This window comes from Hylobates moloch, unplaced genomic scaffold (genome assembly GCF_009828535.3).
Source record: "Hylobates moloch isolate HMO894 unplaced genomic scaffold, HMol_V3 SCAFFOLD_9, whole genome shotgun sequence".
NCBI classification, from domain to species: Eukaryota; Metazoa; Chordata; class Mammalia; order Primates; family Hylobatidae; genus Hylobates; species Hylobates moloch.
The window spans coordinates 119,052,261-119,065,759 of record NW_026652284.1 but is presented as its reverse complement, the minus strand read 5'-3'; the positions used below and the strand labels follow the sequence as shown (position 1 = coordinate 119,065,759).

General features: G+C 46.2%; 1 protein-coding gene across 1 annotated transcript in view; it reads left to right on the top strand.

The window, feature by feature from the left end:
- The window catches only part of COL22A1 (collagen type XXII alpha 1 chain), a 297,857-nt gene that overhangs the window by 165,736 nt on the left and 118,622 nt on the right, over positions 1 to 13,499 (top strand). The window contains exon 23 of the mRNA XM_032760938.2: positions 11,377 to 11,430. Coding sequence (XP_032616829.1) covers positions 11,377 to 11,430 — 54 coding nt within the window. The remainder of the gene's footprint in view (positions 1 to 11,376; positions 11,431 to 13,499) is intronic.

Here is a 13,499-nt window from a genome sequence, read left to right as displayed (position 1 = left end):
GGACTTATAGTTCCACATGGCTGGGGAGGCCTCACAATCATGGCAGAAGGCAAGGAGGAGCAAGTTTACGTCTTACATGGGTGGCAGCAGGCAAAGAGAGAGCTTGTGTAGGGAAACTCCTGTTTTTAAAACCATCAGCTCTTCTGAGGCTCATTTACTATCACGAGAACAGCATGGGAAAGACCTTTCCCCATAATTCAATCACCTCCCATCGGGTTCCTCCCACAGTGTGTGGGAACTTTGGGAGTTACAATTCAAGACGAGATTTGGGTGGGGACACAGCCAAACCCTATCAGAGATTCACTCGCCCGCGCTTCCCATTCAGCATCCCCAGCCCTGGCTCAGTTTCCCTGTCAGTCAAGTGAGGCAGTCAGGTGGGTAAAAGCCAGGTGTCTCCCTCCGCCATAGACTGGAAGGATCCTGGACTTCAGAACAAGATGCACCTGGGATTGAAGCGCTGATCCACTTCTCAGCAGCTGTGTGACCCTTGCAAGTTACCTGGTCTCTCCAGGCCGGTTTACTTCTTGCTGCAGTGGGGAAGGCATCACCATCAGCTGTGTTGTTAGGAGAAAAAGTGCTCAGTAAGGGACTTGGCCCTGGTTGGGCAGCATGATGTGACAGCTGATATGGCTGTCATTCTCTCAACATGCTCCTGCACATGCTCCTGCACAGTCTTAAGAGAAAACAACAATCTTTGTACATTTATGTAATTAATGTTTATGTGAAGCTTTTTTCATTTTGCATTGAACTTGGGCAATTGTTATTTTTCCAAAGTAGAGTTAGATGATGGGTGGAACTGTTTATATAAAGATGACTGTGAAGGTTTTTAAAATCTAAATCTTTATCTAATTTACTCTTATTAAGGCAAGGAGGGAACATCTTGCCCAGAGCTCCCTCATCAGGCTCATACCTTCTGTATTAGTTCATTTTCACGCTGCTGATAAAGACATACCCAAGACTGTGTAATTTATAAAGGAAAAGAGGTTTAATGGACTCACAGTTCCATGTGGCTGGGGAGGCCTCACAATCATGGCTGAAGGTGAATGGACTCACAGTTTTATGTGTCTGGGGAGGTCTCACAATCATGGTAGAAGGTGAAAGACATGCCTTACATGGCAGCAGGCAAGGAGAGAATGAGAACCAAGTGAAAGAGGTTTCCCTTGTAAAACCATGAAATCTTGTGAGACTTATTCACATCACAAGAATAATATGGGAGAAACTGCCCCCATGATTCAATGATCTCCCACCAGGTCCCTCTCACAACACGTGGGAATTATGGGAGTCAATATGAGATTTGGGTGGGGACACAGCCAAACCATATCACCTTCTTAGATACAACTTCTTTAAACCTGCTGGATGTGCTTCCCAGGGTGACTGCTGTCATCTTCAGAAACACTTTTTACCCTTCTGAGCAATACCAGCCACTCATGCAATGGTGCTTGGCCTGATCTGAGCTTAACACAACCCACAGGCCTTGGAAATTGGGCAATGCAATGGGTCTGGAGATTTAAGGAATAAAACAAGGAGATCCAGAGAAGCAAACAGGGTGAGGGGTTGGGGTGCAGTGATGATGGGCAGGGGTAGGATATGGTGTTTATTGAGCTCCAATTACATGGCAGCTCCCATAACAGCCCTGCCATCCCCATTTCTGCAGATGAAGGACAGGCTCTGATACAGCACAGCCACCAGTGGCCCCTCAGGGATTCGCATGTGGGGCTGTGTGTCCCCAAAGTCTGACTTCTCATTTTTCTCCCTTCTTTCTTTCCGTGTGTCATTCTGTCAGAAAGCTCATGTTGAGTTCTTGTGATGCACAGACACTCTGCTAAATGCTTTGGGATTTTCTGAAAACATTTAGTTCTCAGCTACCAGGAGCTCACAGGTCAGCTAAGGAGCTCAGTGCATATAAACAGATGACCTCAATGAAGACTGAGGAAGACTACAGATGTTCAGCGGATAGAGGGAGATCTCAGATTGAGGGAGGCCACTGAGAGGAGCGGGGGGGCTGGAAACGGGCACATCCAAGGGAAAAGGTGATGTTTGAGGTGGCCTTGCAGGAGTGAGTGAGTTTTCCATGGGAGTCAATGGGAGCATTGAAATCAGTGTTTTGGATGTGAGAAGTGCCCCCTTGAGAAGGCATCCTGCCTCTGCACACTTGCTTGTGCCCATCAGCTTTGACCTGGACTTCTTCCTCTTCAGTTTGGAAACTCACTGGTATAATTAAAATGGCTGCAGACATGGCTTCTAGTTCAGGCTCTGCTGGCATCATATTGGGGACTCTCAACCAGTCTCTCTTTTCTTCCTCTTGTGTTCCCTTTTCCAATTTTTTTCCTATTTTTCTTTTACTTGCTTTTATTCCCTCCTGCCCCTTTTCTTCTCACCTTTCCTTCCACAAATTCATCCATTCAACAAACATTTCTTCTTCTGTATCTACTGGGTACCAGGCATTTTTGTAGGCAAGTGAGTAGTTTAGGAAGTAGGAAGCTCTTGCCCTCATGCTGTTTATATTCTGGCAGGCAGGGGAAAGAGATGAAATAGCATGTAAGCAGGTGATGCAAGAAGGCCCCATGAAGACAATTTTCCTTGAACAGGAAATCAGGTGAGGACATTGGCAAGACTGATAGCTGGGGAAGAGCCTGACAGGCAGAGGTCCTGGGGCAGGCACAGGTGTGGAGTGTTGGAGCCCAGAGGTCCATGTGGCTGGACCCAGCAAGGGGCCTGGCAGGAGATGAGCTCCATTTCAGGCCTTGTGGGTCATCATAAGGACTTTGGCTTTTACTGCGAGTAACCAATGGAGCTTTTACATGTTTTCAAAAAATGTTTTATGATGAAAAACAAGTTTATGATGAAAAAAATGTTTTATGATGAAATGTTTTATGATGTTTTATGATGAATGATCATACACAAAAGTAGAAAGGACAGTAAAATGAACCTTCATATACCCTAAACGCACTCAACATTTATAAGTTAATGAAAAACTTATTTTCTATATAGCAACACTCACTTCTATCCACCACTGAATTCACTGAAAGCAAGTCCTAAAATCATCACATCATGTTTCTAAATATTTCAGTATGTTGTCTCCAAAAGAGAAGGAATTTTAAGAGACACAAAACTATAATACCATTATTTTACCTAAATCTGTGAACACTGCTTCCTGAAGCTGCATCAAATAATTTCATGTTCCAGATGGGCCTATCTCATACATTTCTGGTTGTGGTTGCTCATTCTGGGGTTTTGAGGGTCACGGTGGCAGGGCCCGCGTTGCACCCTAAACACATTCATGTGTCTTATTGCGTTGAGAACAGACTGCGGGAAGGAGGCCAGTTAGAAGGCTTCCACGGTGATCCACTGACAAAGGGCAGGGGCTGGGCAGAGCACAGGGCTTCTGAGCACCCATCCTGGTTCAGGTCGGATGCCAGGTGGAGGGCATGCTGAGGAAAGGGCAGAAGTCATGCTCTGAAAGGCCCAGCATCTAGCAGAGGAGAGTGAACTAAGAGTGACAAGGCAGGATGGTGGGAGCATTAGCACAGGGTGCAGAGCAACACAGAGGACGGTTCCTCGCTTGTCTTCCTTCCTCTAGTGAATCAAGGACGATGAGCAAGTGGGTTTTGGGGGGCCCATGGCCTTTCAGTCATCAAAGGTGATTCCCTGATTCAGGTTGTGTTCTGTCCTATGGATATTGCCAGCTCAGTGCCTGCATCTATGGAGAAAAAGGCAGTAGAAACAAACTGTAATGTTGTGGGCTTGGAAGCAGCTTCCTGTTCAGTCGCTCTCTAGCTGAGTCAGGAAAATGCGAGACAAAATGACTTATTCAAAAAATTATCTCTCTCCTTCCCTTGCCATGACCTGTCATTTCCTCCTCATCAACTTCAATTGAAACATCACTCAGAAGAGCTCCTGGGCATCACTGCACATGCTCAGGCTGTGCAAGGGAAGAGACGAGGCTGACGGCTGACAGCAGGCTGGAACCTGGGCATGGAGAGACAGACACTAAACACGGGTTGGGGGGCAACAGAACCCAGGCCCTTTATTTTAGAGATTAGCAACAGGCAGACAGGATAATCCTCAGCAAAGTAAATGCATTCGTTTTGGACAAAGCTGGTATTTTTCCACATTGACATGGTAAAAGGGAGAATTGAGAGCGAGGCACGCTCCACGCCATCCCCGGAGCTGCAGGAGACGCCCGCCCACCTGCCCGCCTGCCTGCCTGCCTGCTGGAGGGCGGTAGCAGTCACCAGGCAGAGAGATGGAGAAGGACTGCATTTCTCTTTCCAAGGCTTTAATTTCCTGCCTGTTGTCTGAGCTCGGCATTAAGGAGGTTGATCAGGGAGCATTGTCACCTAGTTGAAATGAGAGATGCTGCAGTTGCATCTGAATCTTGAATGTTTTGGCAGAAGAACCAGCCTGGCTCAAGGCCACTGCAGCAGTGGGACCTTGCAGAGCTTCCAGGAGGCTCACTTTTCCAATAAAAAAATTGTCAGGCCCAAATCATCCACCTCAAAATGGCTGTCACTGTTATTCTCACACCATCCCATTTTAATTTTCTGCAGATTTATCTGATATTTTTCTTATTTGAGAATTTGTGTTTGTTTTCTTTAATAGAATGTAAGACCATGAGAGGAAGGACTTTTTCTTATTTATTTTTATCACCACAGTAATGAGAGGAGTCGCTCACACCTATAAAACATACATATTTTATAGACACATAACATAGTTATAAATACAATAGGAATATGCCTATAAAATATGCATAAATAGATAATGGCATTAATTAAATACGCAATGGCATTAATATAATCTCCTACAGTTAAGGAACATAAATGAATGATTAGAAGAGAACAAGATTCAGAACTGGGTGCCTGGTCACCTGGGTTCTCACCTTCCACAGGGGATGCCTCATTTTGGAGAAGAGAATGTGGTCCCTTCTTATGCCTTGCCTTGCTCTGTAGCACTGAGTCTCAGCTGAAATCGCCTAGACGTCATCTTTCACCTTCTCTGGAAGATTAAAAAAAAAAGAAAAATTGGTAAAAAAAAAAAATTGTATATTGTGACACATTTCAACAAAATGTAAAATTTGGAATGTCTATGGAAGCACTGCGGCAGCAGGGATCTTTGAGACTCACAGTGAGAAATATATCCAGAAATGTGAATGACCTTCTCAAGGTCACTTAGATCTTGGTCATTGCTCCTCCCACAGTGGGTGACAACCCCTTTGGTTTGTCTGATCATTTTCTCAGTATCTTCTGGTTTCTCTGCCCTCTCATCAATAGATGAGGACTGGAGAGGTGATCCTATCCAACAAGATGTCCCCTCTGACAAAGACGGCAGTGCTTCCCCACCCGTCTCACAGTGTTCTTGACTGTGTCATTTACTTCAAGAACACATTTTAAAAATGGAATCTCTCTTTATAGGTGTATAGCTAAGAGAAGGGAGAAAGGAAATAACATTAATTGAATAGTCACTGCATAGCAGGCACTTCCCTAGGGAACTGTTTGCACCTGTGATTCTCATTTAATTCCCACAAGGATTCTCTGAGGTATGGCGATTTTAATCCCATTCTACTAATTAGGATTCTAAGACTTAAAGGTATACATCAAAGTACTGAGTGTCACCCAGGCTGTAGGTAGTGAGGGTACTTATACCTGGGGCATGAGATCTGCCTGACTCCGAATTCTTTACCCTCTTTGCTTCAATATTGTGAGTATGTGTGTGTGTGTGTTGTGTGTGTGTGTGTGTGTTGTGTGTGTGTGTGTATCCATGTACATATCAGAATTCTAACATGGAAGTTAACTGTCCTTGCTGTGCTTGCTTTGAATAGATCTAGGACCCTCAATACCTGACCATGCCTGTCCGATAGGATGCACTGAGCACACATCAGCTTAATCCCTGGCTTTCTCTTGGAACCAAGGGTCTCATTATTGTTGAAGGTTATCTGGCCCACCAGCTCTGACTTCTAGTAGATTTGAGGAAGGAAACATGGCCAGTCTTTTTTTGCAGTGGCAACCTAGGTTGAATTTGTTTTCCTTTTTCATTCTACAATCTTTTTCCTGCCTTTTCCTGCTCTACCAGGTGGTAACAGTGTTGTTTGGATCCTAGGCTACTGTTTGATTCATTTCATGGCATGAAGCCAGTGTTTATATCAGGACACCCTCGGTTTTCCCTGCACACCTGGTTTCAGCTCTAACCAGTAGAAAATAATCATGTTTGACATTTGGAGGCCTGGAGAACAGGAACTGAGCAGAAGACCATACGGCACATAGTAGAATCAGTTGCACAAGCAATCCTTTTATCTGTTAATGGCGTCTCAGATGACTCTGTTAACTCATCCTGGCTGGGAGAGAATTGCTGTTCTGAATTTGGAGGCTCCCTTCCTCTCCGTGGGCAGACAGGCAACCTTGGAAATACCAGTTCTGCTCAGCATCTTGGCATTCAGAATGGCTTGAAAAATCTGCCCTCTTGATAAATTACAGACACTTAATCCAGATATTGTGCTGGGTAGCAATTTAAAAGAGAAAAAAAGAAAAAATGAGAAGAAACAGGCCTATTGTTAGTAAAACAGCTCTTTATTGCTACAAAATTTATTTTTTCTAGCACTTCTCAAATCTCTGAAACCAGTTATGGGACAAAACTGCAGAGGTTACATAGCCGCTGCTACATCTACCTTTACTAGAGTTGCCACTATCACCACCGCCACCAATAATGTTAGCGTCATCACCATCACCATCACCACGATCACCACCACCATCACCATCACCATCACCATCATTACCACCAAAACCATCAACTCCACCATCACCATCATGATCACTACCACCATCACCATCAACTCCACCATCACAATCACTACTACCATCATCATCAACTTTACCATCACCATCACCATCAACTCCACCATCATCATCACAATCACTACCACCATCACCATCAACTCCACCATCACCATCACCATGGCTACTATCATCACCATCATCACCATCATCACCATCACCATCAACTCTACCATCACCATCACCATCACTACTATCATCACCATCACCACCATCATCACCATCACCATCAACTCCATCACCACCATAACCATTAATGCCATCATCATCAGTGCCACCACAAGACCCTATCACCGCCACCACCACCATTGTTATCATCAAAATCACCAACTGCTGCTACCATTGTCATCACCATAACCACTATTACTAAGTACTTTATGGGCATCATCCAATTTAAACTCTGTGTCACTGCTAGGAGGTTGAATTTTGAAACCAGATATATTTGACACACAGTCTATCACCCACTACAAGAACACAAAGGAACCAGAATATGTCTCTCACTATTTCTTCTTCCTCATAGTCATTATCATCTTCCTCCTCATTCTCATCACTGCCTATTACAGTTGAGGGATGCTTTATTGTGTTTTATAAATAACTTCCTCAAATATTAAATCATTTCTTCTTCTATTATCTTTTGAAATAATTATCATGATTATAATCTTCCATGTGGGAAAACAAAGACTCAGCAAGTTAAATGGCTTATCCTTCCAATGTACCTTAGATTTAGACTTCTTTTCCTTACAATATCATACAGGAAAGGGGTTGGAGAAAGAACACAGAGAATTCCTTTGATTCTACTCACTTGGAGCTTTGTACCCCACCCCTGGCAATTCTAACTTGTTAGCTCTTGGGTGGCCCCAGGAAATCCATGACTCAAGTATTTATTTCTCATCGTTTGTGCTGTTATTTGTCATTACTGCTCAAGCTTCATGGAAGAGGTGGCACTGAACTGGGATGTGATTTTGATGGGCTGAGATGTGAAGGGAGGATTACAGACAGAGGGAGTAGCATGGCAATGTCTCAGGCATCAGAAGTCCTAAGTGGGTATTTGGGGCTGAGCTAAGCAGTCCATTTGGGCTCTTGCTTAGGAGATGATGGTGTGAACCCTGGACACCAAACTGAAAAGATAGGTTAGAACCCCAGGAATCTCCAAATCAAACAGCTCAGATGCCTGCAGAGGTTGGCCGAGGAGGGCCTGAAGGAAGAGACTGAGCCTGGGAACAGGGTGGGTTCCCGTGGCTGTGGCTACAGAAAGGAAGGCCACCTTTGAGAGGCACTGGAATGGCCCATGATGCTGGGGGTGCGGAAGGTACAGACGCCAGAGAGATGTTACCCTGAGGCTTCTCTGGATGATGCCCCTTCGTGGATGACCCGTGAAAGACCTGCTCTGACACTTTTCTTTCTCTGGCCTCTTGCCACCTTTTTGGTTTTTTTCTCCTTGCTGAAAACCTAATGCTTATGATATCTGCTTCCATAGATGGGTTTCTTTGCATGTCTCTCTTGTCTACCACGCACCTCCTACTTGCCCATACGTCTGCTCTTCCAGATCAATTGATTCAACTTTCCTGGCACAGGAACACCTCCTGAATTCATGCCTTTTACAAATCCTGTTGTCAACTTAGGTGTTCACCTTCCTGAGCATGAGTAACGTTGTTACATAAGATCCTGGGGTCAGCTGAGGAAGCGGAGAGCTGCTGAGACCTTGCTGCATCCCCAAATGGTGATCGTGTCACCCTGGAGAGGGAACTGATGCTTCATCCCCCGACCACATCGGCATCTTAATGAGTCATTCTGCTCAGTCATGGCCAGACCTCTGCATCCCTTCTCTCTCATCCTTTCTTACCAACCATTAGATATTCCAATCTCTCCTTTCAGTCTTTCCTCTCAACACAGTTACATTGCTGGCTTGGATTCTAACTTCCGATGATTATTCACCAGGTCCTCCCACTGACCTTGAGGGAAAATGGTTTATTCATCTTGTAAATAACCGGTGACTCTCTACAGAATCCCCTGAAAGCAATTGGAGGGGGTGTCTGTCTAGATAGTAAATGGAAGGTGTCTGGTTTCCTTTCCCTGAGGAAGGGGAGCTGGCAACTCTTAGCTGTCTTATGATCAGCTTCCCGATGTCTGCGTTAATCAGAGCGGGATCAGATGGATGGAGAAACCCAGTGCCTCCAAGGCTTGGCTGTCTTCTGAAGGTATCTGTGACCACATCTTGAATTCTGCCTGACAAGTATCAAGAAACTCATTGTGACCCAGACGTTATGCACCCTCCAGCCTGATGGGTTCACAGCTCAAAGGTGTGGATCCAGGGGCTTCTAAACCAGGCTCACTCACTCTCTCTGCTAGTCAACAAATCTCCAAGTTGTATCTTCCCTTCCTCCCTGACATTACTTTTCTGTAACTTTTCACTGCTATCCTCAGTGCCACCGTCATGGCTTGGGACTGCATAGTTCTCAAAGGGATGATTTATTCATCCCACAAATGTCTATTGAATGTCTACTGTGTGACAGGCACTGTCCTGAGCCTACAGTATATAGCATCACACAAAACCAGAGCCCGACTCCACTTTCAGGTGGCTTGTGTCCCAGTACGGGTAGACACGCAATAAATAAGCACAAACGCCAATGGTGCATCTGGTGAGGATCCACACTAAGGAAATTACGGTAGCGTGAGAAGACACAGTGGGACAGAGGGAGTGCTATTCTGGTGAGGCTGGCCAAAGAAGACATTCAGTTAAAGGAGCATTTCAGCAGAAACCAAATTGAATTGAAAAATTGATCTATGTGGATACCTGGGGAACAAACCCAGGCAGAAGGAAACGCCAGTGGACGGACCTTCAGTTTGGAATGCATTCGGCAGATTCAAGGTGGAGGTGGGAGGCCAGTGTGGCTGGAGGTGGGAAAAAAGTACATGGAAATGAGAAGAGGGTTGGAGGAAATGAGGTCATGGAGGGCAGGCTGGAGGTCACTAAAGTTCTGCTGTAAGTGAGCTGAGAGGCATTGCAGTGTTTTGAGCAGAGGAGACGTGACATGATTTATGTTTTAATGATATCATCCTGGCTGCTTTGAGGGGAAAAGTGCAATGGCCAAGTGTGTTAAGGGAGGCACTGTTTAGAAGGCTACTGCAGTGGTTCTGGGGAGAGAGAATGGTGGGCTGGCCCAACGCAATGTTATGGGTTATGCTGGGCAGTGAGAGAAGCAGCTTGATCAGCCTTAATCCATCCTCCCTGTTGCTCCCAGGGTGTGCTTGAGTTGGGGGTTCTGGGACAGTGGAGACAAGCAAGAGTCACCAAGGGGCAGAGAGAAGAGGACCAGAGTTGCTGAAAGAGAGGAGAGGATGATATCAAGTTTTACAATCTCACAGATACACTTAGAGTTATTTTGTAGAAAGCATCCCTTTTAATTCTTCAGAGCCCTGAGAAGCCAGCAATATTGGCACAGGCTTCAAGTCTGCATAGAACTGGGTGTGATCTGAGCTCTGCCCCTTACTAGCTGTGCAACAAGAGAGACATGAGCTCTGAGCCTCGATTTGCACACTCATCAATGGAATGAGAACATGGGCATTCCAGGGTCCTCTTGCAGAGTAAATTAAGAAAGGATCATATGGGAAGAACTAGAAAGAGAGTTTGCCGTGAAATAGACACTCAAAAAATGTAGATCTTATCAATCGCAGTGCTTTTATTTAATCAAGAAAACCAACAGAACAATGCCAAAAAGGGCTGTATTCTGTGTTTCAGATAAGCTCTGTTGTACAATATATGCCATTACCACATTGTGTAAATTAAACTAACCAACACACACCTTACCCCTATCTAAGGAGATGGCCTCAGGTCACCCCACAACATCACCCTGCTGGATACTGAGCATGTATGCACTGAAGCATGGATTCCCACAGCAGAAGAGCAGAAATGCCCTAAGTAACCTACCTGGCCACGAGGAGGGGGTTGTTTCAATGCGTCATGCCTCATTTGCACAGGGAAAACCACACATCTGTATAAAGGATACCAGCAACTCTCCATGTGATATGGGATGTGGCTTAGATAAATTAAATGGAAACAAAGAAGCAAAGTTTAACAGATTGAATGGCATGCTGAAGTCTGTGAAGAAACGGGGGACAGGGGGAATGTGTGTGTTTGTGTGTGTGCGTGTGTAAAGCTTACCAATGCATAAAATCTCTCTGGGAAAATTAATCAACATCTAGTAAGATTAGTTGTTTCCAAGGAAAGCAACTGAGTGGCTGAGACTGGGATTAAAAGGAGACTTTTCTTGGGTATACCTTTCTGTACCTTTTGAATATGGGGCCTTGAGTTACCAAACACATTTAAGTTACAGAGCTGGGATCCAAGGCCTTACTCCTGACCTCAGAAAAAGCCTGAGTCCTTTTTCTGACCCCACATTGTTCCTCTGTGGGGCACTCCTGAGGGACAATTGTTAATCTGGGAGGTTGAGAGTAATGAAGACCCAAACGTCCACTGAGACTCATTATTAAACCACCTCTGCTTGACAACTGCCTGCTTGTTAATTTTAGCTTCTTCTTTTACACTCAGGGGAAGAAAGGTGACCTGGGACCACCTGGAATCCCTGGATTGCTGGGGCTGCAGGTAACTACCTTTTACATTCTCTTCCATAGCAATGCTGCTTTTCTCTGATTAAATAAATGACCAGGCAGCAGCTCTTAGGTGGGCAGCCAGAATCCTGCTGGTCACCTCATCAAACTATTAAAAAGAACGGCCAGTGGGTCACGTGTCCTCCCTCCCTCCTCCTCTGCTGTCCTGTGTGGGAGCTGAATGACCATTGTTGGCTATCCTGAAGGAATTTCCATCTGGAGGAGGCAGATGGGGGTGACAAAAGTGATGAGCAGTCCTATGAGAAAGGGAAGTGCTGGGAGGCGAGGGGGGACCCCAGGACGAGGTGGTGGGGAAATCAGCCATGAGGAGGCTTGTCTCCCTTTGGCAGACGAGGTGCTGCCAGCCAGGAAGGAATGAGCGGAGGGAGGGCCTTCCCTGGGGCACAGCTCTGCAGGGGCCTGGTGCACCGCAGCGCAGCACTGGGCAGGAATCGAGCGGCATGTGTTGCTGCTGGCGCACAGGGCACGGAACATCAGGAGTAGGAAGATGAACCCAGTGAGAGGTGTAAGGGGATCAGCCACAGAGGCCAGAAAACCAAATGGGCGGCCACTATCATAGGAGCTAAGAGGCCTGGGTTTGGGTCTCACTCTGTCCTCCAAAACACTGGGACATTGGCCAAGTCCTTCCCCTGCTTGGGCCTCAGTTTCCCCATCTGTAAAATGATGGGGTTAGGGCCCCAGTCTCAGAGGCCTCTGTTCCTAGGCAGGTGCTGTTCTCGCTCCCTGGATTCTCTGTCTCCTCCTCCTTCTTCCAGCTTCTCTGGGTCTCTTAGGGCTCAGTTCTGGTGTAGCTTCCTCTGTCCTCACACTTGGCCCAACTCCCACAGGCCATACTTGGCCCTGCTTCCACAGGTCCAGCTGTGCCATCCTAGTGCCGGCCGTGTGGATCCTGACACCCACCCATCTAGATAGGCACCCTCAGGGTCCTTGTCCCCATGTCATAGATGAGGGGTGAGGCTCCAGGCACAGACGGCTTCACTCAGGGCCACCCTCTGCTGGGCGGACGCCTGGCTTCAAATCCCTTCCTCCCTACATGACCGAGGCCCTAAACTCTCTTAGTCTTCCTTATTTGCAAATGCAGTGTCACCATGAGTCCCCCACAGGGTACCACAGAGTGGACAAAACACGGCAAGCCCCTGAAGCTCTATGCCTGGCCTTTGCAGTGTAAAGAATTCCCTTCATCCTTTCTTTGACCCCCCCACCCACCAAAGCTTCACTCCTGTCCCCTGATCTGGGCCTCCCCTGGCATCAGTAAGTTCATGCTGAAGCAGGACCAGCAAGCAGAAAGCACAGAGGGAACGGCAGAGACCCAGGCTCAGCTCTCGTCATAAAAAAGGAGGGCACACCTGAAGGTTGAGGAGAAGAGCAGTGACTATGAGAGGTGATAATGAGTTCCTGAGGCATAGCGCACACGGGGTAGACAGACGTGGCTGTCCCTGTTCTCTTGGCCTCTTGGCACCAAGCAGGTGGGCACAAGTCACTGCTGGGCTCTTCCGTTTGGTCCTCCTGGAGCTGTGGTAAAGCAGCTGGCTTCAGCACCACCTGGGACTGGACAGCCCCACCTCCACACCAGATTCCCCGGGGTGGCGGTCACACTGTCCGTCCCTTGTTGGCAGGGAGGCACTCATCCGGAAAACACTGCTCACTGCACTTCAGAAGCCAGTTTTTCCTGCTGGCTGACATGAAAGCACTCTAGTGAAAGATGGCACCTTGGATGCAATCTGAGACTTCATTTCTGCACCCTTCATTCAGGTCAGGATGCAGCAGGGAATAAGAATATACAATCCATCATAATTCACAGTGTTCTAAAGATTTCACATTCACTGTGGCATTTTGCTATTAATAATGAAATATAGAGTGGGTTTTGCCTTATGTTTTATTACCTTGCTTCATAGTGGAGTCAACCTTGTATATTTTAAAATTCACCATCAATGTAGCTCGATCAAATTATTTTAAGCTATAATTTTTCCCCCTACAACTCTTTGTTTGTTATCTGGGAAAAGAGATTTCGTTCTTTCATTTTTAACTTTGAAGTCATTTTCA